The sequence below is a fragment of the Nannobrachium achirus genome, assembly GCF_963921795.1.
Source record: "Nannobrachium achirus genome assembly, chromosome: 4".
NCBI lineage: Eukaryota > Metazoa > Chordata > Actinopteri > Myctophiformes > Myctophidae > Nannobrachium > Nannobrachium achirus.
Window position 1 is genome coordinate 75784801 of NC_137813.1, and position 24844 is coordinate 75809644.

Here is a 24844-nt window from a genome sequence, read left to right on the forward strand (position 1 = left end):
AGGCCTATCTGGAATTTATATAGCGTGTTTCTGAGTAGTCGCTTGACAAGTGTGGGCTAAAGGGGGGCTAGGGGAGAAGGTAGGTGGGGCGGAGGTTGTGGTTTGCCAGCCAATAAAACGTTTGGCATGGATAGGTGCAAGGGTGCCGGAGATAAAAGTCGGGCCAATAGTGTGACGTAATGTGACGGACAGATGGAGGGACAGACTGACGGACAGCAAAATAGGAAAAATAACTTAAGATAGGAAAGTGCAATAAGAGATAAAAAACAACGAGGCAATAAAAACAAGAATTGATACAATTGATACAAGGGCAATTGAAAAAATATGTTTTTTTGTTGTTGTTTTTTCAGGGCGGTTTTGAAGGTAGGGAGGGAAGGGGGTCTCCCTCAAAAAAGGTTCTATGTTCCCCAGGTTCTATATTCCCCATTTACCCCCACAAAAATAGGTTCTATGTTCCCCACTCATCCAAAAATGCATGGGAAACATTCATTTCTAATTATTAATTAAATAACTCAAACACAATAATGGGGAGAAATTACAAATACTAGTGGGACAGGGGGCACTAGGGACATCTGGACACCATACTTTTGTTATGACTGGGCATCTGGACGAGTGGGCACCTGGACATCTGGGCAATAGGGACGTGTGGGTATTTGGACAATGCACTTAGGGGTGGAGACATCTGGATACCTGGGCAACTGGGCACCTAATTTAGGATTGCCCACATGTTTTCTGGTGGGGAACATACCTACAGTAGATCCTTTTTTTGGTTGAGCGGGGAACATAGAACCTTTTTGTGGGGAGGGTGGGTGGGGAACATACAGTGGTTGTACCTTGAAAGTGCTGGTCGTGGCACTGATGTGGTACCACCATGGCAGCCAGATCAGTTGAGGCACCACGTTGTTACATGCCACAACCACTAGGTGGGGTTAGAGAGCAACTAATGCCCAGATAAAGGCATATGAGACAGGTTTGTTGCTTAACTGGGTAGTTAATTTAATTTTCAAGAATGAGTAGATTTTGAGCCAAAAACAATCTTTCAGTCAACAGCAATGACTTGTTGGCAATTGTATTAAAAAGATGTATTACTAAACTCTGGAATCCAGGGGAAAGGGTGAATTTACATGCGAGTTCTAATGAACTGAAAAGCAATTATTGCTTTATTCACAACTGTTTATCATATTTAACAACATTAAACAAATTAATTATTCTAATTTCAAAGTCTCCAGGACAGTAAAAATAAAGAATAAATAAAATAATTCAATAAAATCCTCCAGCCAACCATTAGAAGTTGATTATCACAATAAGTAATTAAATACAATAAGTAATTGTGAGTATTTTCTTTTTTAAAGATTGCTACTTTAAAAAACAACTATGTTTCTTACACTAAACAATGTTAGACAAAACAAACACAAAAGATTTGAAATCTATCATAATCAATGACAGTACAGAAGTTAGAACCAAACACATTTTAAGTGAAAACATTCAAATCTCTGCAATGGACTGTAGATCGGCTATTTTCAAATAGCCATGGTATAAATAGGTGTAAAGTGGATAAATGTATATTTTATAATATTAAAAGTGTATGTGCAAAGTAATTACTAACTAAAGTTTTCAAATAAATGTAGTGGAGTAAAAGTACAATATTTGGATCCAATATATAATGAAGTAGAAATGAAAGTATTGGAAATTGGAAATACTCAAGTAAAGTACAAATATCTCACAACTGTACTAATGTAGGCTTAGTTGCTTTACACCACTGGCGATCATAAATTTGATTTTTTTTTTAAAGGAGGAAAGGGAACAGTTTGGAATCTGATCATCATCAACTTGCGACGGGCATTTCCCCTATTGAGTGAAAGATTAGCTATTTCTAGAAGAAATAAAATAATTAAGGTGTTTTTGATTTTACATTGTATTTATACAGGGCAATTATAATGTATTAAGGCGTATTTGTCGTATTAGCCAGGGATCCCTTTAAAGTAGGGTGACCATATTTCCAGCCACTCAAACCGGGACGCAAAACACTGTTGCCTAAAACTGGGACCCTAAAAGCAATGCGCACGTTACCGCGCACGCGCGTGCCCATTCTCTAACGTTCGTGCACGCGCACACACGCACCGCAGGGTTGCAAACAGGCAGTGAGTGATTGACAAACAGCCTCAGCGTTGAATTCAGATGCAATGAATTTGTTCCTTTTTTCTGATTGGTTAGGTGAGCATGTTTTCATGAAAAGAACATGATAAATGTCTATGCAACCACTGAAAACAGCTACTATTGTTTTAATTCTGGCGAAAACCGGGACAATTTTGCAGTGAATGTTGAAAACTGGGACATATTAGTGTTTTAGAGATATTTGTCGGGACACCGGGACACGCAGCTTGAAAACGGGACTGTCCCGGGTAAAACGGGACGTCTGGTCACCCTACTTTAAAGCCAGAGAGAGAGATTTCCCATCTGATACTCTGGTATAGTTTTATGGTGGATAGATATATTCTATGAACAAACTTTTATCAACAACATGCATCGCATCTGACACGCATTGTATACTGGACATTGATTAGACATTAGTTTTGATGACTCAGTGGCTGTTGCTGTGTGTGCATCATGAGAATGAAAAGTAAACTGTAGGTAGCTTCACACCTCAGGCTGCCAGGACCATTGATAGAATATTGGGATAATTTGCATGTGAATCAAAGAAGCCCTAGACACAACCTTCCCTTCCCCCAAAGGTTTGCAGATCAGTTATCTTTGAGCATGCAACATGTCTTAACAACTCTAGCCTGCCAGTGTTGCTGGGTCTGCTTATTTTAAGTGACTTTGGTCCTGTTTTCCTGTAAAGTCGCTTGTAAAGATTCATAGTTGTGGGTTGCTTTTGTTAGGGCTAGTTTCTTAAGTGTAGTGGCTTATTTGTCCTTAATTTCAAGATAATTTTTTTAAAATAGCTGATGTAATAGAGTTCAAGTGGTGAAATGGTTGCTTCTTTTGGGCTTGTTTTCATAGACCTGGTCGCTTGTTTCACTCACAGAATATAGCAAATGTGGTAACACTCTCTCACATTGGAGAAAACAAACACCACCGGTGGAAAGTAGCCTAACTAGTACATTTGATTTAATTAAGTATTGTACTTAAATATAATTTCTTCTTTAAGTACTTAACTTGAGTGTTTCCAATTACTAAAGAAATGTTACTAAATTCATTTGTAGATTTGGATTATTATTACAAAACATAAATTACCCACTTCACTCAGCCAAAACGTCAGATGATCTACAATTAATCTCACAATGTCTTGCGATGCCACGAATTGTGAGCTTGTAGGCTAGATCTGCACAATATTTGTATACATTGTAAACTTGTGAAATGGGACATTCTGCATAATGAGTACTTTTACTTTTGATACTTTAAGTACATTTTGATGTCAATACTTTACCTTAAGAGTTAACTTTAAGTAGCATGGACCTATAGTTTCATTTGAGGTGCATGTGTTTGTGCAGAGATGTTATGTGCAGACTGCAGAGATGTATTTTGTTGGACCAGGCTACGCTCAACTTCCCGGTCTAGATAGACTATATTCTATAAACTTCACTGACTTCATTTAACTTATATCAACGAAAGAGAGAGTGCAAGAGAAGTTATTTTTGCTGTGTGTGCATCATGAGAATGAAAAGTAAGTAAGCTTCACACCTCATGCTGCCAGGACCATTGATAGAATATTGGGTTAATTTGCATGTCAAGAGGTGTAGTGTTCAGTTTCACAGTCAACTCAAGAGAGTGAGACTGAAAGATCAGTTTATCCCCTTGTGCAAAACATTATGCTTGTTGTATCATGGTTGCGATGACGAGGCTACACTCTGACTGTACTATTTTACCACTGTCAAAGGAATAATTATCCAAGCATAATCGGAATATGAAATCTCTCTCTCTCAATCGTATATAAAATATCATATAAAAGTGAAACCTGCTATTGATCAATGAGTTTCTGCATTTACATGTGTAGAGTCTATGGACAGATCGTAGAAAAATGCCCCAGAAAATGTGACAAGCTCAACGGCCACTAACTGTATGTTCATCATGTTAAAAAATATTTTGCCTTATTCACACTATGAAAAGCCAAGCTAATGGTTTGAAAAAACAATACAATAAAATCTTCCATTCAACAATTAGAAGTTAGTAATCACTTTACGGCTATTTTGTATATCCCTATGATGATTGCAGAAGAGACAAAGTTAAAACGATAATAAAATAAGTCATTAGTATTCATTCAATAGAGATTGTTTCTTAATTTAGGGATTTAAAAGTCTTGCTCAGGGACACTTCAGCAAGTAGGTGGCCTGGCCAGAATTCGTACCCGTGTACTCCCAAACCCCCAACCCCCCAACCCCCCACTGTGTGTGTCTGACTCTCTCTGTGAGTTTGTTTGCTAAACTGTGTCACATGGGGGGTTGGGACTTGTAGCTTGTGGTCATTCGAAGAACTTTGCATTATTTCTCTAATAAAAAACAAACAAACATTATAATAATAATGTATTATGTACCTTGGTGCCAAGGTGTAATGAAAATCAGGCAGCAGCCGTTCGCAACTGGTAAAATTTCTCTTTACATATCTACTGCATAGTACTGTGTTCTATTTGTCTGTCATTCAATGTTATATGAGATACTTTAATGGTTTCCAGTGGAAATAAGCTTAGTCTTTTCATGGATCTCCTTGTAGTAGACCTTGTACCAGTGAACTGTACCGTCATGAAACTGTACCTTTTGCTATGCAATCTTCTAATAAAGTCTTCAATGCTTGGTATGCAATCTTCTAATAAAGTCTTCAATGCTTGGTAATACAATGTATTCTCTATGCAAACCAGCTTTAAAAATGTCCAAGCTGGAAAAAAGCTGGAAATGTTTTAAGCTGGTTTGCATAGAGAATACATTGAATTACCAAGCAAACCATTAGCTTGGCTTTTCGTAGTGTGAATGCAGCATTACTCTTACGAAGTTCTTGAAAAATAGATTCCTCAGCAGGGGATTAAACTCTGTTCTCCCATATGCCATTCCATGACACTATCCACTAGACTAGCACTACAGAATGAAAACTCATAAATTGTTCCTTTAGCCTCTAAAATGTTGTCCATTCAAACTGTTTCAATTTGTTTTATTTAAACCGTATTTTTCTAATTGTTGACTGAATATTTTATGTACTATTAGGCCTATTATTATTATTATTATTTTCCTGTCATGGGTCATGGGGAAATTAGAATGCATTAGCATACTTATTTTTACAAATCTAGTTGAGTTCTAGGCACATCTAGTTTTTCATTTGTCAAATGCTTTTAAGTATAATAAACACAGTTGTGTATAAAGCAACAATTGCATTTCAATTCAACCTGAACTCTGCATTGTCGTCTAAGTTTTCTTTAATTAATAACAATCACAATGAATCTGTTCACCCTTGCTGTGTTGCCAACACTGTAATGTAGGGTTCATGGACTCACATGTGCCTCCCTGTGGCAGATAAGCCACATTACATGCTGTAACACCTCTAAAAAAGGTGGTACCACATTTACTCACATTTACTCAGTGGCACTACAGTGGTGCCACAGAGGCAGCCAACTGGTGACACTGCCAATCTTAACTGCTAACCACTGTAGAACCTAGGGAACATAGAACCTTTTTGTGGGGAGGGTGGGTGGGGAACATAGAACCTAGGGAACATAGAACCTTTTTGTGGGGAGGGTGGGTGGGGAACTTAGAACCTGGGGAACATAGAACCGTTTTGGGTGGGGAGTGGGGAAACATAGAACCTGGGGAACATAGGACCTTTTTGGGTGGGGAGTGGGGAACATAGAACCTTTTTGGGTGGGGAGTGGGGAACATAGAACCTGGGGAACATAGAACCTTTTTGGGTGGGGAGTGGGGAACATAGAACCTGGGGAACATAGAACCTGGTGAACATAGAACCTGGGGAACATAGAACCTGGTGAACATAGAACCTGGGGAACATAGAACCTGGGGGACATAGAACCTGGGGAACATAGAACCTGGGGGACATAGAACCTGGTGAACATAGAACCTGGGGAACATAGAACCTGGGGAACATAGAACCTGTGGAACATAGAACCTGGGGAACATAGGGTGGACCCCCAAGAGGGACATATAAAGTTTGCAGAATTGGTCAGTTTTTAACAAAAGTCTGATTGTGGTGAAACATTGAACACACATCCGCACTAAGTTGAGGAACAAATGCCACCCTTTAACATTACCCTATTATAGCGCCACCAGGAGGGCGATTTTTACAAAATGTTTTTTGAGTGGTGCTAACCGCTCCTATGTCTGGTTTGTGTGTACTGTATGTCCCTATGTCCGTAGTACGAGACTAATGTCATAGAAACACGTAAACCGACCTCACCACAACATCACCACAGCTGTCACGAACAGAATGGACCTACAAGGAGATATGCACGGGTTGTTGTGTTTGATACATGCAGTGCGATTTTCTATTACTCCTACAAATTTTGTCCAAACATGTCACGGACAAATCGGACAAATCGGTACGCATTATCTCTAGTCCAGTGGTTCATACACTAAGTTCACTAGTTCTTGGTAGAATTCTACATTATATTATACGTTGGTAAACATATATCTGAATGTAAGGCTTTAAGGCTGATAGTGGCTTCTTTATTTATCTATTTTTGAGAAGTGCTCAAAGCCAACCGCTCCTACATTTGGCTTTGTCCTTTCGTCCCTAGAAAAGGGTCGCCCACATTGGCCAAGCTTTAAGTCTCAGAAGTGTGTGTGTGTGTGTGTGTGTGTGTGTGTGTGTGTGTGTGTGTGTGTGTGTGTGTGTGTGTGTGTGTGTGTGTGTGTGTGTGCGCGCGCGCGTGCGAGTGTGCATGTACTGTTATGTGTTCCGAGGGAAAGGGTTAGGGTCCATATATGGGCATATACTCATGACATCAGGGATCTCCATATGGGCATGAAGGGGTAAAGGATTGAAAGATACAGAGATCATATGGGCATAAAAGGGACAAGAACTGCCAGATACAGAGATCTCCATAATAGCCTACTGCATCTCCAGTTGGATCAGCTGTGTGACGTAGGTGGTAGGCCCGCGTAGCGGCCCGAACCAGTTTTTCAAATATAGGCGATGTCTATACTTTGTTAAATATTGTTTAAATGATTTTGATGCTACATTAATTCCTTTAGCTGGAGGACCCCCTGGAACCCCTTCAAGGACCCAGAACCCACTTTAGGAACCACTGGCTTTAAGGGGTGTGGAGGGCGAGGGCTGCTTGCAGGGGTGTTCCATCTCTCTCTACAGCCTCTCCCTGAGACTGGGGGAGAGACGGCTGTTATATTGGCTGTTAGCTTTCATTCATCAAATTGTACTTGTACAATTTCAAACTACACTTTTATCACTTCTGTTTGCTTCTGAAGAAGTACGGTAAACACAATACCATGTTTGCAAAATATTTGCAGCACAATGGAATACATCTGCAGTGTGCAAAGCAGCAGTACATAATGACTGGCCTTAACTACAGAATGAATAATGCACACTGCAATTTACCACTCAAAAGACTATCTGCAAAAAACCCTGTCTTCTCACTAAAACTGTTTCTACAACAGGGCGGGGTTGCACCACCTCACACTAAGTTCAAACGTAGCCTAGTTGTAACGTAAATGGCTTCTAAGTCAAGACTTACGCATTACGAAAATGTCAGCTGTTGCACCACTCTAACGTATCTGTAAGTAACTACTAAATATTTACACCAGCCTTTGGGCAGCACTAAGCCCTTACTAAACTTAACCTATCTCTATGGGAGTAGAGCAACTTCACTACTAACGTGGCAGACAGCATTATATCGGCTATTTAATTAATTCAACAATGAAACGACCCATCTGTTTAAAACATACATTAAGCCCTATATACATTTCGGCCATTTGAAAATAGCCGATCTACAAGCTCACGATGTGTCTGCTATTAATAGAGTATTTCTATATTGCAGGATTGATACTTTTTTAATTAATTTAAGTACTTTTCAACCACTGCATATACAGCACAACAGCGAATTGAACGGTGCGCTCTCTTCCCCTGTGTCTCCAAATATGCGTTGCCCTGCGTTACTTCACAACAGGGGAAAATGTATGAGGCCAATATAATTTGTGATAGCCTACAATCCGTTTGCAGGGCAGTGCGCTGCGCAGGGATGCGCTCGCCTTGTCCACGCATATCAGTGACTTGTGTACATGCCAGTGGAGAGACGGAGGTCTCTGTTGACAAAAGACGATACAAGCTTTATTTCCTTACTAGAAACAGTTCGTTTTCATTGGATTCGGAGCTATGACGTCATTTTATGCGACTATACATTACTTTAGGAACAGTCTACGCATTACTAGTTACGTTATGCCTTAAGAAGTCGTGGTGCAACACCTGTTAGTAACTCACTTAGTTACAAACTAACTAGTAGTTACTAAGCCTCTAGTAAGGACTTTACTCCCTAACTTAGGGCAGAACTTATGTTCTGGTGGTGCAACTGGCCCCAGGGGTGGGAACTTAAGTGCTTCCTCTCTTACAAAGTACTAACTAACTAATGTGAAGCAGTTCTAGTTCTCTCTCTCCCATGTGATTCGGTGACAAGCCTAAACCGGTTCATACGTAGATAGAATGGGAGGCCGGTTTCAGCTGGCTACGTCGCCTTGGAAACCAAATGGCTATAAATGCAGTCGGTGTCTTTTCATCAGCCTCCACTACTCCAGTCCTGAGCCCACAGACACAGCAGAAAGACACAGCTCACTCCACTGCGGTGCCCACAGGAACTGGATCACTTTTTTTTATTAACCCCAGAATTCTAGTCTAATGGACAAACTCTTTGTAAATGCTTTTTAAGGTAAGACTGACACTTATATTATAATCGCGTCATTCGTATATTTCTTTTACTTTTGTGTTAAGACTGCTCGTTAATTTACGTTGTTGTTTATGGTTATGGTACATTATGAATGATATATTGTTCGGAACAAAGTATTGCATTTGTTTCTTGTAGTGTATGTTGTAAAAACGTCATAACGCTGTAAGTAACGTTAGGTAACATAACGGGTGGTATGTCTTGGGACATGGCTCGTCAGCCCCCGAGGGCGGTTACTGTTATCAAAGGGGGAAATGTAGTCTTTCGTAGTTCTTTCTGGCATTAATTGGCTATTAATCGTCAGAAAACGGGTCTACTGGTTGTGTAATCGGTTATGTGTCCGTTATACACAATGGCTAATGTGCCATTTATCCTTGGCTGTACTGTTCCCAGCCAGAAGCTCTCACGCCGCATGGCTCCCCGAGAGAGAGCACTCTTACCGGAACCGGCAAATTAACGTGCTTGCGTCACTTTGCTCGCTCAGTCATTGGTTCCTTCTCGCGTCAATCATCAACTACTATTATATTAATATTTCGTTAAACTGTACAAAAAGTCAAAAGAAATGCTGCATAAATGCAAAGTGTAGGAAAGTCAAACCATCTAATACATACAATTCAGCAAACACAAAGTGGTGGCAATTCTCAAACAGAATGTTTAGCTCCATTCTCTCACAACACCTCTCACAAACATAGCCACCACGTCAAACAAGCGTGCACTGTCCACATTTTAAACATGCCACTCTTTCAACCGCATTTATTTCAATTTAACAAAGTTTCACCTTTCGCCTCACGCAGAGCAGCCAGTCCTGAAGGAGTATCTTGACAGTGCTCATAAACTGGTCACCAGAGTATCAAGTTACAGAGGAGGGGGGAGGGGAGCTGAGCGGAGAAGAGAGAGAGAGAGAGAGAGAGAGAGAGAGAGAGAGAGAGAGAGAGAGAAAGACGGGGAAGGGCCCGGGGAGCTGAGCGTCCGTATACACCACGTCATCGCATCACCAATACCTTTCACAAAACTTTTTTTTTTTTCAAAAAACTTTTTTTTTTCAAAAAACTTTTTTATTCCAAAAAAAATGTTTTTCTCAAAAAACTTTTTTTTTTCAAAAACTGAACTCTAGACTTTTGCGGCCCGAAGGGCCGCAAACTTCTAGTTAGATACATTTGAAAAGCTGTATATTCTGTCAATGATTTAGAGAAGCTATTTGTTTTTAATTGTATATTTCGTAGAGTTATAGTAGTTACATAGGTACACATTAAAAATACTATATTATCTGATTCTGAAGTAATTCTAACCAGACTTAGTTGGCCTGTCAAAGTCTGACCTGAATCAATGTATCAGAACAGATAGATAGATAGATAGATAGATAGATAAATAGATAGATAGATAGATAGATGCAGTCCAAAGAGCAAGCACAGAAAAAGATAAACAAAACATAGTGTCGAAAGCTATTGCAAAAAAAAAAAAAAAAAAAAAAAAAAAAAAATATATATATATATATATATATATATATATATATATTATAAAGTGACCACGAAACATTCAACGCTCATAAATGACACGTCACACACACGAAAAAGCTATACTCAAGCATAACTTAACAAACAGTGCCAAACAAAAGAGTGCACATAACAGTCACTGCTAGTCAATGCAGTCATGTGTGTATTTTGTTTAACCCTTAGATGCATAAGTGGGGTCAAAAATTACCCCAGGGGTTGTTATTCTTCAAAATCTTTAAAAGTAAAAGTGTTAATATTTTCATATTCCAGGTATTCCTCATAAAACATGTTTGTGACATGAGGCCATTTGCATTTTTATTTATTCTTTCATTAATTTTAAGAAATTACAGTTTTTGTATCAATTTCAATTCAATTTCAATTCAATTCAAAGGGCTTTATTGGCATGAGAAAACATACGTTTACATTGCCAAAGCAGAAGTGTACACAATACAATACAATCAGAACAAAATATGTACAGGTGAAAACAGTTTTCATGCATCACGGTAACGTGCAGGCAGAGCAGGGATATATACAATGGTTTTTAAGGTGGTTGGGTTCCATTTGATATCCTTCTCTTATCACAGCAGCTCACAAATCTTGCTGCTGTGTTTGCACATTGTTTTACTTCACCCAGCAGGTATGGGAGTTTTTCATCATTGGTCATATTTTCAAACTCTCCTTGGGTGGTTATGATCTGTGGGAAGTATGTGTCTCTGATGTCTTGGTACAGCGGACAGGTTGTTAGAAAGTGTAGCTCAGTTTCCACTTCATTTTGTGTGCAGTGGGTGCAAAGTCTGTCTTCTCTAGGGAGCCAGGTATGCCTGTGACGTCCTTTCTCGATTGCAAGACTGTGCTCACTGAGTCTGTACCTAGTCAAGATTTTTCTTTGTTTTGGGTCGGCCACCTTGCTCAGGTATTCTGCCATGGTGTATTCTCTGTTTAGGGCCAAATCAAATTCTAGTTTGCTCTGCTTTTGGGTTGCTTCTCTCCAATGTATGTATCACTACCCCACTCTTCCATGAGTGGGGTCAAAAATTACCCCAATTAAAATCAATGCGTTTTTGCAATAAACTACTTTGCTCTCACACTAACTCTGCCATACTTTTGCATAGCAACGTGATTTCAACTTTAAAACACTCACACGACTTGGGCCTTTTTTCCGCCAATAGGGAAGAGCTGTAATTGTTGAAGCCCTGCCCCCTCTGTCTACTAAACGCGTGCAGCAGCTGTCACACTTTGTTGTCACACGTAACTCTGGCATGCTTTTGCGTCGCAACGTGATTTCAACTTTCAACTCTGACATCACGCTCTGTTTTATGCAGGGTTGTATGCTTGGGGCACGTGGTTTCTGTAGGCTTGGGGAACGTGGTTTGGGGCAATGACGTAGAAATGAAAGCTCTTCCTGAAATCCCAGACTCTCTTTCCAAAACGAAGTGTGTGATAGAGGCTGGCAACGCCAGGCAACGTTCACTAAACTTGCAACCTATAGTATAGTAGTAGGCCTATAGAGTCTCAAACTGAGGTTCTGTGACCATCCTCTGGAAAGGATGTTTTGATGATTGATTTGACCTCTATGGACCCTTTATAAAATATTTAGCCCCCAGGTCCCTCACAAAAATCCCGGCATTTTTTGCTAAAGGGTCAAATTCAAAATGGCGTCCGGCATCTCTAAAAATAAACTTTTGATCCAGATGACCTAGAATCATGTATGAAGACACTTTTTTCAAACAAGTTAACCATGAGGATTCCAAATCTGGCACCATTTTAATCATAACCATGGCATCACCCGACCTGAGTGAGTGGGAGGGGAGTGCGGTGTTGGAGGAACATTAAGCTGGAATGAACCTTATGCTGTTTAGGCACCCCCCCCAAACTCCCTCACTGCAAACATGTTATTGTTGACACTGGGTGTTGACACTTCTCCAACAGGATCTGGCATGTCCGGGTACCTGTGCCTCCCTCGAGGCTCAAGATCAAGTTTTCCTAGGAGCCCTGGCCCCACGCCAGTGAAAACAGGATGCAAATAACAGCTGTGTGTCTTCCTCCTTCTCCTCGTTCTTCAGCATCTCCCCCTCCCCGTCGGATTGGTTAACTTGATGCTTGTCTTCTTCCTCACCCTGTCTTTTGGTCTGCATCCTCCTCATCCTCTGTCACACTGTTCTCTTTGGATCTGTGTTTTTCCTCCTCCTGATAAATCATACTTTTTCTTGGAGACATATTATATACTAATATATTAGTTTTATAAATTGAAATATAGGTTGTCCGGTCTCTATGGCAATATTATTCATATCCATCGCTAGTAATACTGAATGATCTGCAGGTAGCTCAACTCAACTGCAGGTAGCTCAACTCAATAGGTCATCATTAGTTATCGTAAGGACAACCCTAGAGCATAGCTGTTTCATCATTCTTCCATATATGCATATCGGTTATTAGGACGTATTAGGCAATTTGAAAAACGTTAGATTATTCTTCATGTACTGTAGGTTTATTGAAGGTAGCCTGTAACGTGGCCATGCCCTGAAGATATTGTGATATCACATGAAGCATTCTCGCCCTTAGGGCATCTTACTGGTAATAAGATAGATAGATGATAGATACCTTTATTATCCCAAGGGGGAAAATGTGTTGCCCAGAGGCAGCACAGCAGTATAAGGTTATTTACAAAGTTACAGAGAAGTATGAAAAAGATAAAAAGAAAAAACAAGAACAGAGTACAGAGTACAGTAAGTACAGTAAGAGCAAGGTACAACAGGAAAGGGAACGAATAATATATATACATAAAGTGTCCTAAAGCACGACTATCAAAAAATAATACAGTGCCCAAATCAAAGTGACCATACAGTCAATGCTAGTTAGTGCAACAAGTATCTCTACATCATGTCAAACACAAGCAAAAATACTAAAAGAAAACTACTAACACAACCTAATAGTGCAGTGTCCAAAGGTCAGAGCGATAAAAACAACTAGCAAAAAAAAATAAAAAATAAACAAGAAAGGGTGATGCGGCAAGACGCACAAAAAAACACCCTCCCTGGAAGGTCCTTAGAGGTCAAAGTCAGTGCAGATATAGCTCCAGTAAGGAAAAAAAGGCTACCATCGTCCTACGTTAGGAAGGTAGTCCTTGTCAATCGACCGTTGTGTGTCTCGTTGTACAGCTTGAGAGCAGCCGGTACAAAAGACTTTCCTAGTCTCTCGCATCTCCGCCCTGGGTAGACAAAACGGTCATTTCCTCTCTTACTCCAGTAACTGAAGATCTCAAGATGGAGGGGGTGGGAGGAGTTGTTCAAGATGGAGTCCAACTTCCTAGCCGTTCGCACCTTGGCAACTTCCTATAAGGAGATGTTGACACAATGATACGGCGATCTGTTGATTACAGTAGGGCTGGTCCACTGTGTGTAGTATACATTGTTGTCTTTGTCCAAAAGTGTCACTGTAGATCACGCAGGGAACTGTCCAGCTGATCCAACTCTAAATCTGGATGTGGACCACATGTGGTCTATGTGTCGCGGTTCTCCACATTGGTAGCAGCCAGAGCATAGGCCTTTGTTCTGTCTATCCAGTGCCTCTTGTGATTGACTGGTAGAGACTGGGGAATGGCTCCTGTAATGACTCAATTCACTTTCACCATCACTTTCCCCACACTTGGCTTGTCTGGTATAGGCATGGACAGTCAAAACAAGGATGGTAACTTTCTGCTTCCTTGAGGGCATTGAGGCAATGGGGCATGTATATGCTCTCTAAAACGGCCAGGAAGGAGTCCTTGAACAAAGGCTTGTGTCACCAATTCCTCATGGAAATTATACAAATTGTGATAGCTGCATTGGATTAGACAATTTAGCTTGATGGCATATTATGCTTCTATGCTCTATTTTTCTCTGCTTACTGGACAATTGCCATCCGCAAAGGCAGACTGGCCAAAGGCTCCTCTTGTCTGAGGCTTGGTCTGAGGCATAGCCTCTGTCATAATGCCAAGGCAATTAAGGTGGGCAGATGTTTCATTCTCAGAGACCAGCCAGAGTTGATCCACTATTTCAACCTGGAGGCACTAGATGATGATTGACCCATTCCCGTTAGGTAAAGTAACATGGCACCTCATCTACTGTAGGTGGTGCGCTATTAGTGCAGCGCTACCAATGCAGAGACATTGCTCCCTGTATCCCTCTCAGACTGCACTCATTGGCTGCACTGGCCTTCTGGCCAGTAGGAAAGGATGGCATCTTTTGAGATTTAAACTGGTACGTCACCCACTTCTCACTGGCACCCAGCTCTTGCTCTGCCTCTTTCCAGAGAATCCTTTCCAAGACATTTCAGCTCTGATTCAGATTGATATGTGTTTTGTGTTTTGCACCCGTGCGAAGTGAGCGGTGCAAAAATATCTAGGGAGTATGATATATTGTGGACTTCGATTTTCAAGCCTTTTCTTTAAATAACTAGACCAGGTCAACCTGGTTGTGCCAGACCCCCTGTCTGTCATCATCATTTATGACATCATGCCTTTTGTAGGCATGTCATCATCATGTCATCATCATATATACCCTTTATATAGAAAACCCGGACAGACATTTGCTTATGTAGGCCTACCCATTTCATGGGTCTGGCAATCATAAATGCTTTTCCCTTTTAAATTGAAGATATTAAATAATATCTTTATTATTAAACACATTACATATAAATGTGGTTAATATATATATGTGTGTGTGTGTGTGTGTGTGTGTGTGTGTGTGTGTGTGTGTATGTGTGTATGTGTGTGTGTGTGTGTGTGTGTGTGTGTGTGTGTGTGTGTGGCCATGATCAATTAATAGCTAGCTGTTCTAACCATAAATTAGCCAAATTCAACACTAGCAGTTTAGTATTCACAATCACCAAGTCAGCATTTATCAGCATCGACAAGTTAGCATTCACAATCACTAGGTTAACATTCACAATGTACATCATCAATATAAACCAATTATATTCAATCATGTACATGATGTCATGTCTACATCACAATAGATGGTATATAGTAAACCTAACATAAGATCCAGTCAAAAGGGACAGCAATAGACCAATAGAAGTGTCAGGACCGAGATCAGGACAGGGACACCCGTGGTCCACAATTAATCAGGCACTCTATGTGGGGGTGTCCTGTTTACCCATAGTAGATCTGTCTACCCATAGTGGATCTGTCTGTGGGGGTAGTTACTGGGAGAGGAAACAAAAGGACAAGGTGACCATGGTGGAGCCTTGGAGCAGAGGGGAAGCGTGTGGATACTTATCTTTTCCAAAATAAGTAGAGCTACAGTAGGCTACCTTATTTGCCTCTAGAGCTTAAGACCAAGACCAAGGCCAAGACCAAGACCTAAGAGGACGATTGATAATTAATAATTATTAAGCCATTCAATGTCAGAGAGACCCAGAATACTCCCAGAAGATTCAGAAGACACGAACCAGCCATTAGGACAAGGTGACCATGGTTGAGCCTTGGAGCTTTTGGTCTATGTCATCATCATTAGTGACATCATAATTTTTTTTCAAAAGCTGTTTATTTGTATTTTAAACTTGTATTAGTTGCCTATCATTTATAACCTGTGAAATTATCCACAGTCTGTCTAAAAGTGTGGTTATTTTCTCAGTTTATGAGTGATATTCATTTAATACAATTTTGAAATTCAAATTCATTGGTCTGTTCAGTTTGATCAATTCATAATCAAGTAAGCATTTGATTGGACACCATGTTTATTTTCTCCGGCCTAAAGGGTGAACCAATCAGGTACCTCTGTGCCTATGACATAATTTTTCATGACGTATTTTCTGCGGCCCAAACACGTTCTAAATCAGGGTGAACCAATCGGGTGCCTCTGTGCCTATGACATCATGGACAAATCAACAGAATTTCATTGGTCTAGCTAACTCATGTCATCATCATTAGTGACATCATAATTTTGGTAAAAAAGCGGTTCATAGGAGCGGTTTGCACCGCTCAAAAATTACAAACCACAAATAAAGTATGTATTCAAAAGTTATGTTTTCACTCTACTGGATGGTGGCCATCTTGAATTACGGGGCCAAAACTAAGTCTTGTGATTACGTCAGATTTTGAATCCTCATGGTTGACTTGTAAAGTTTGGATACGTTTGGTATGTGACCATGTGGTCTAGAAGTCAAAATAAACATTTTTTGAAGCGATGAAAGCTGCTTCCAATGAGTGGCTTTGTGTGTCCCATGTCCATATATGGTCATTTCAGTCCAGAATAAACAGGTTTTTTCAAAAACAAAATGTGTGTCCCATGTCCATATATGGTCATTTCAGTCCAGAATGAACAGGTTTTTTCAAAAGCAAAATGTCTGTCACCTCATGTCCATATATGGTCATTTCAGTCCAGAATGAACAGGTTTTATCTGTCCCGTACGTCCAGAATATCAATCCAGAATGAATAGGTTTTTTCAAAAACAAAATGTGTCATATATGGTCATTTCAGTCCAGAATGACAGGTTTGATCTGTCCCGCACGTCCAGAATATGTGTGTAGTGTCCGTCCCGGTCTGATGATTGGTCAAGCTTCACATGACAATTCGGCCCTCCAGATAAAATCATTCATTCATTCATTCATTCAGAATATAAAGAATGTACAGATCACAGAGTTCATAACTCTAGAACACATAGAATAACAGTTCACTGCTTCACTTCGAAATACTAGCTTTTTACAGTACATGACAACAAATAGCACCTTTTTGAGCGGTGCTAACCGCTCCTATAGACCGCTTTTTTACCAAAACCATGATGTCACAAATGATGATGACATGAGTCCGCTAGACCAATGAAACACTTCGATTCTGTTGATCTGTCCATGATGTCATAGTCACATAGGCACCCGATTGGTTAACTCTGATTTAGAACGTGTTTAGGCCGCGTAAAATACGTCATAACGCGTTTAGGCCGCCTAGATACGTCATAAAAACTTATTGAGCGGTGCTAACCTTGAATTTCAAAATTGTATTAGATGAATATTCACTTATAAGCGATAAAATAACCACACTTTTAGACAGACTGTGGATATAAATGATAGCCATCTAATACAAGTTTAAAATACAAATAAACACAATATCCACTGGGTATCCACTGATTGCCCAGTTCTTCGGGCTCTTCGGGCCCAGCTCTTCTTGAAAGATTCAGTCAAGTCAGTGGTCTTGAACATAGCTGACAGTTGTTGTACTTGGCTGACAGTTTCAGTTTCAGTTTCAGTTTATTTTTATTTATAGTACAAAATCACCCCGAGGGGTCTCTGTGCACTTCACAACAGGGCAATATAAACACAATTTCAAAAGAATAAAAACAATCAAAAGCTGTTGTACTTGGTTGTACAGCTGTTGCTGCAAGGTCTGTGGTTCCAAAAAATTTAAAATACAAATAAACAGCTTTTGGAAAAAAAGATTATGCTGTCACTAATGAGGGTAACATGAGTTAACTAGACCAAATGTTCCGCCCCAGGATAACGGATGATTCTTTGGTCAAAATAATCGTGGTATGAAATTCAAATACTTCGGCTTTGCCGAAATAATTAGTATAGGGTCATAAACAAAAATCTAGAGGCAAATAAGGTCCCTGGTTGCCTAACTGACGACCACCAGAGTCCTCTGTATGGATTCATCGTTTGATTGCCCTTAGGGCTACTAGCATGGCTCTTACCATTCTTCTGGGAGGGATCAGTCTGTGAAATTCCTTTCTGGCTTGATTAAACGGTTGTACCACAGCTTGACGAAAAGGTCCTCTGTGATATTATGTTTCTTCTCCTGTTCTGAGAAAGAGAGAGTGATATCTTCTAAGACAGTTTCTGTATAGCCTTCATAGTGATCTGCTGGAACAGGTTCCAATTCTCTTTTATTCCTCTGTACAGGTGGGTCTCTCCTTAGGTCCTCTGTACAGGTGGGTCTCTCCTTAGGTCCTCTGTACAGTTGGGTCTCTCCTTAGGTCCTCTGTACAGGTGGGTCTCTCCTTAGGTCCTCTGTACAGGTGGGTCCTCTGTACATTATTTTTCTCTTCTATTCACTCTTTGACTGCCACCAGGCTGTTAATGGCCAGGCTGTTTGTCTGACATCCTGTCTGTTCTCCCTCTGTCTCCCCCTTGCTTTATAACCCACAAGAAGCTATATTTGGCTCTATCTGGTTTCAGACAGCGACAATTAGGAGTTTCTCCCGGCATCTCGGCTACTCAAAATGGAGTTTCTGGTGACACATAAATGTGCACATGAATGTGCACGATAAATTGTTATTAGCCTTTGGTCTGGTCAAGGATACTAACAAACCTGGCTGGTATGTTGCGCATAATATACTCCCGACATAATCTGTTTCCAAGAGGCAACCCAGCACTTCTTGGCGTTGGCCGTCAGTCAAAGTTAGAGGGAAAAAGTCTGACCAACCGCATATCCTGGACCTTTCTGGCGCAAATCGACCCCCACCCAGGATTCAAGACAGCGACCACGCTACATTAAACCCTGCAGTCTATGGTTGCTGTTTCGAATCCTGGGAGGTGTTCGTTTTGAGCCGGTGTAAAGGTCAGGACACACGAAAACCTTATATAGTCTGAGCAGACCTCTAGACTGACATCATACACAACACAAAGCATATTGCCATGCATGCCTATCAACACTGATTCGCGCAGGCGCCCTTACAGGAATTAGTTTGCACCGCTCACTTCGCACGGGTGAGATTTTTTGAATATTTACTGCCTCATTTGTGGTCAGATGTACAGGAATAATAATATTTGTAAAAATAAGTACTTGGAATAACGCAACTGACCACGTGTTTGCTTTGAGTTGTTAAATATAATGCATAAAATATTCTAATTAAACATGCATTATGCTAATCAAAGGAGGTCTTATGATTTACATGGTGTCAGATTTGGAATACTCATGGTTGACTTGTATGAAAAAGCGTCTTCATACATGATTCTATTTCATCTGGATCAAAAGTTAGTTTTTAGAATATGCCAGGATTTTTGCGAGGGACCTGGGGGCTAAATCTTTTATAAAGGGTCCATAGACATCAAATCAATCATCAAAACATCCTTCCCAGAAGATGGTCACAGAACTTCAGATTGTGACTCTACTACTACGGTCGCAACTATTATTACTACTATTACTACTACTATTATTACTATTACCAGTAAGATGCCCTAAGGGAAAGAAGCGACCGCCACGGCGGGTGGAAACAACAGACTTGTAAGAGGGGGTGGGGCTTCAACAATTACAGCTTGTCCATATTGGCCGTCTAAGTCCAGACACCAAGTTTCGAGACGGTACCATGCTGCAAACTGGAGTTATGGATGTTTAAAGCCCAGCCAATAGGAGGGAAGAAGGGGTGGGGCTTCAACAATTACAGCTTGTCCCTATTGGCCGGAAAAAGTGCCAAGTCGTGTGAGTGTTTTAAAGTTGAAATCACGTTGTTACGCAAAAGTATGCCAGAGTTACGTGTGAGAGCAAAGTGTGACAGCAAAGTGTGACAGCTGCTGCACGCGTTTAGTTGACAGAGGGGGTGGGGCTTCAACAATTACAGCTCATCCCTATTGGCGGAAAAAAGGCAAAAGTCGTGTGAGCGTTTTAAAGTTGAAATCACGTTGCTAGGCAAAAGTATGGCAGAGTTATGTGTGAGAGCAAAGTAGTTTATAGCAAAACTTTTAACTTTTAAAAATGTTATCCAATTTTTGACCCCACTCATGGAAGAGTGTAGGTATTCATGCATCCAAGGGTTAAAGAAATAATGGGAGCCACAGCAAGACGCCACAGCAACCCTCTCAGGGAACAGTACGTTAGAGGTCAGAGTCAGTACAACTTTTGTTCCAGTAGTGCAAGGTAACAGTTGTCCTAGGTAATCCAATTAGGCCTAGGCAAGCGACCATCATGAGTCTTGTTGTATTGCTTGAGAGCAACCGGCACAAAGGACTTTCCAAGTCTTTCGCACCTCCGTCCTGGGTAGCGGAAACGGTTGTTTCCTCTCTTACTCCAGTAACCAAAGATCTCAGGCTAGAGGGGATGGGAGGAGTTCTCCAAAATGGCGATCAGCTTCCTAGCTGTACGCACCCTGGCTATTTCCTCCACCCCCTGTAAGGAGGACTCAACGACAGAGCCCGCCTTCCTCACCAGTCTGTTGAGGTTGGCAGTGTCACCCGCTCTGTTGTTGCCCCCCCAGCAAGATATTCCAAAAAAGAGAACACTAGCCATAACTGACAGGTAGAACATCTGAAGCATCTTGTTGCACACGCCAAACGATCTCAGTCTTCTCAGGAGGAACAGCCTGCTCTTCCCCTTGCTGAGGATCGCCGCAGCGTTGTCAGACCAGTCCAAAGAGCTGTTCAGGTGCATTCCAAGGAATTTGTAGTTGTCCACAAACTCCACCACCTCTCCGTTTATGGTGCTAGGCCCCGGGGGAACACGATTAGTCGTACGAAAGTCCACGACCATCTCCTTGGTCTTGCTAGCATTAAGCCGGAGATGGTTGGCCTCGCTCCACTGCACAAAGTCCTTCACCACACCATCATTCTCAGACGTGTTTTCACCAGAGATCTGGCTGACCACCACGGTATCATCTGAGAACTTCTGTAGATGACAGGTCTTGGAGTTGAAGCGGAAATCAGAAGTGTAGAGAGTGAACAGGAAAGGAGCACATCAGATCTACAGTTCTGCAGCCTCACGTACTGTGGTCTGCCCGAGAGGTAGTCCATAATCCATGCAACCAGGCCCCTTTCCACCCCCATCAGCGCGAGCTTCTGCGCAAGCAGAAGAACTGGATAGTGTTGAAGGCCCTGGAGAAGTAAAAAAAACATGATTCTGACTGTGCAGCCCAGATCTTCGAGGTGGGTGAGGGCCTTGTTGAGCATGTAGGTGATGGCGTCGTCGACCCCGATGTTGGCCTGATAAGCAAACTGAAGGGGGTCCACTAACTTTTGGTCTCAGTTGGTTCAGTACCAGCCGCTCAAAGACCTTCATGACCTGTGAGGTCAAAGCAACTGGTCTGTAGTCATTTAAGACAGAGGGACAGGTCTTCTTAGGCACCGGGACGATGCAGGAGGACTTCCACAGCTGTGGCACCCTCCCCGTCCTTAGGGAGAGATTGACGAGATAAACAGGCGTGCATCACTCAATATTCCGATTTTAGTCACAAGCTCAGAACCTGTTCAAGTAAAGAAAGTGCTCAGATGTGTTGTTTAATCACTCTTGTTTTTGTGGTAATGTAGATTTTGAGTCTAAACAATGACCATGTGTGCTTTTGCTTTCAGAATAATCACTTTAGGAAAGCACACACTGGCTACGCTTCAGGCCCTGGCCTCGAGTCTTATCTGAAAGGGTTCAACTTTACTGGTGAACCGCCTTGGCTGCTCTGCACCTGATAAGAGCTGAAGGGAATTTCATCTCTTTACTATCAAAGTGAGTAGCATGCAGTGTTGGACAGTAACAAAGTACATTAAGTAAAACATTGTTTTAGTATCTGCAGGCCTGCTATATTTAAGTGTGTGTATCACTGGATACTAAAGAATTTCACTCCACTACATCTCGAAGACAGATTGTGTATTTCTGACTAGGAGGTATATATATATTACGCCCTATTTCAAATATAGTGAAAATAGAAAGACAGATACATAGCAAGCACTTTTACTTGTAACAAAGTATTTCTTCATTGTGGTATAGCTACTAGTAAGAATCGGGAGTGCAAAATAGTAGTATTCTCAGAAGTCAGTGTTATCTCAACATGCATATTGTTTCTCTGTTCCAGAGTTTCCTTTTAGAGACCAATCAAAAGGTTGTACTGTGACCATGAACACACTCACTGACTTTGCATTCCTGGAGGAGGGCTTCTCTGCCCGGGACATCGTCGAGCAGAAGATCAACGAGTCATCCATGACGGTAAGCTGTGTGCTTGTAGATCAGCTATTTTCACTATTTTAAATAATCTTTTTAATTATAAAACACAAAACGAACAGTTTTGGAATACAAGTTTTCTACCTGACAGCAACGATATCCTTTTTCCTCCAGGATGACGGCGATGCCTTCTACGTCTGCGACTTGGGGGACGTGCTGAAGAAGCACCTGCGCTGGGCGAGGGCCCTGCCTCGGATCACCCCGTTCTACGCCGTCAAGTGCAACGACAGCCGGGCAGTGGTTATGACGCTGGACGCCCTGGGGGCCGGCTTTGACTGTGCCAGCAAGGTGTGTTTGGATGACACTTGGTGTTTTACTGTAGATATTCCTTTAATGTGCTTGTTTGAACCATTGAGGCAGCACACGCAAGGATCTAAAATGGCCATGTCATTGATGTTGACTTTGTAACCACGCAGACGGAGATACAGCTGGTCCAGTCTCTGGGAGTGGATCCAAGTAAGATCATCTATGCCAACCCCTGCAAGCAGGTCTCTCAGATCAAGTATGCCTCTGCTCATGGGGTCCAGATGATGACCTTTGACAGTGAAGTGGAGCTCATGAAAGTGGCCCGCTATCACGACAATGCCAAGTAAGAGCTCCTTTTAAAGCACATTATTCATTATTGACTAACATTATAAAACTTCAGATTTTGTCCTTCTGTGCTCTAATTTGCATTTGTCTTGGTGTTCAGGCTGGTGCTGCGTATTGCCACGGATGATTCCAAGGCAGTGTGCCGTCTGAGTGTGAAGTTTGGAGCCCAGCTCAAGTCATGTTGGGGTCTGCTGGAGCGGGCCAAGGAGCTGGGACTGGATGTGATTGGCGTCAGCTTCCATGTTGGCAGTGGCTGCACTGACCCAGAGACCTACACCCAGGCCATCTCTGATGCCCGCTGTGTCTTCGACATGGGGGTGAGTAAGGGGATGAGTGCTATTGATGATCACGATACATATGGGAACTGCCCTGTGATAGAGCTATTGTGAATAGAGCAGTTAGTGAACTTAGATGAATCCTCTGTCATCTCTAGGCGGAGCTGGGATACAACATGACCCTCCTGGACATCGGTGGTGGATTCCCTGGTTCAGAAGACACCAAGCTAAAGTTTGAAGAGGTACATTTTCTATGCATTTCATCATGAGCATCAGATATGCTAAAATTTGTTGTGTTTTATTAAGTCTTTTTTTCCCTTCTCTTTTGTCATTGCCAGATCACGGCTGTAATCAACCCTGCTGTGGACAAGTATTTCCCAGCTGACAGTGGCGTGAGGGTCATTGCTGAGCCAGGTCGCTACTATGTGGCCTCTGCTTACACACTGGCAGTCAACATCATCGCCAAGAAAGTCATCATGAACGAACCTGGCTCTGATGGTAAGAGTGTTGAATTATAAGAAAGATTACTCTCATCCCTCTGAAACTGCAATTAAGTTATTGGTGACATTCCTGGTTGTAACGGGGGTTATTGATGTCTTCTCCACAGAGGAAGACGATTGGACCAGTGACCGGACCCTGATGTACTATGTCAACGATGGAGTGTACGGCTCCTTCAACTGTATCATCGCTGAACATGCACACTGTCTGCCAACCTTGCACAAGGCAAGTTCAAATGAACCGAATCAACTTGAACAGATTCATTCTTATGAGTGTCTCATAACACGTTACAAAACAAGCTAATGCTGACTGAACCTTTTATGTTTTTCAACAGAAGCCAAAGCCGGATGAGGTTATGTACCCCTGCAGCATCTGGGGCCCAACATGTGATGGTCTGGACCGCATTGCAGAGCAGTGCAACCTGCCTGACATGCAGGTGGGTGACTGGCTCCTGTTCGAGAACATGGGTGCCTATTCTGTGACCATTGCCACTACCTTCAATGGCTTCCAGAGGCCTGACATTCACTATGTCATGTCCCGACCTGCCTGGTGAGTACAAGACATCGTCGGTTTGCCTCCTCTGTATTATGTTTCTTCTTGGTATTATTTCTAATAAAGCATGTCATATTATAATATTAGTGGAGCTTGCATTTTTGATCTGTCCCACATCTTTCTATAGCTATCTAAATCCTTCTGTGTTACTTTTCTCCAGGCAACACGTTCAGCAGATCAGTGCACAGGGCATGCCCACGCCCGTGGAAGACTCTTGCCCGGCCGGAGTGCCAGCCTGCTGTGGCCGAGAGAGCGGTTTGGAGATCCCTGCCAAGCCATACCAGACTTGTGTGGTTTCAATCTGAACAACATATAAGCAGTGTGCTATGATGATGCCTGTGTCAGTGGCACACATAGCTCTCTGGTCCAGAGGGTCAGTTCCCTCTGACAGGCGGCAGGCTATAAGACTAGACCAGGATTTCTTTACCCCTACGAGGGCTCAACTTCAGTCAAATTAACTAAACTACTTCGCTACTCATCTAACCAAATGCAGTTTTGCGTTGTTGAAAGTCTATTCTCCGGTGGGCAACCTCTCAGCACCCCACACACTCTGTAAAATACATTATTTTTGTCATGAAATAAAATGCACCCACCTCGAGCCACCGTAGACACAACCCGGAAATAAGCGGCGGTCGAGTTGGATGCGTTTTA

At 41.8% G+C, this 24844-nt stretch overlaps 1 protein-coding gene across 1 annotated transcript; it reads left to right on the plus strand.

Annotated features, from left to right (window-relative positions):
- Nucleotides 1-8753: 8753 nt before the first annotated feature.
- LOC308283191 (ornithine decarboxylase-like) lies at nt 8754-24498 on the plus strand (the record flags this gene model as incomplete). The annotated part of the gene is made up of 11 exons (XM_080723570.1): nt 8754-8875; nt 21638-21785; nt 22132-22262; nt 22392-22565; nt 22694-22866; nt 22969-23185; nt 23302-23385; nt 23482-23641; nt 23751-23866; nt 23976-24190; nt 24354-24498. The coding sequence occupies exons 3-11, from the start codon at nt 22173-22175 to the stop codon at nt 24496-24498; spliced, it is 1374 nt and encodes a 457-aa protein (XP_080579696.1). The 5' UTR covers nt 8754-8875; nt 21638-21785; nt 22132-22172.
- Nucleotides 24499-24844: the final 346 nt, after the last annotated feature.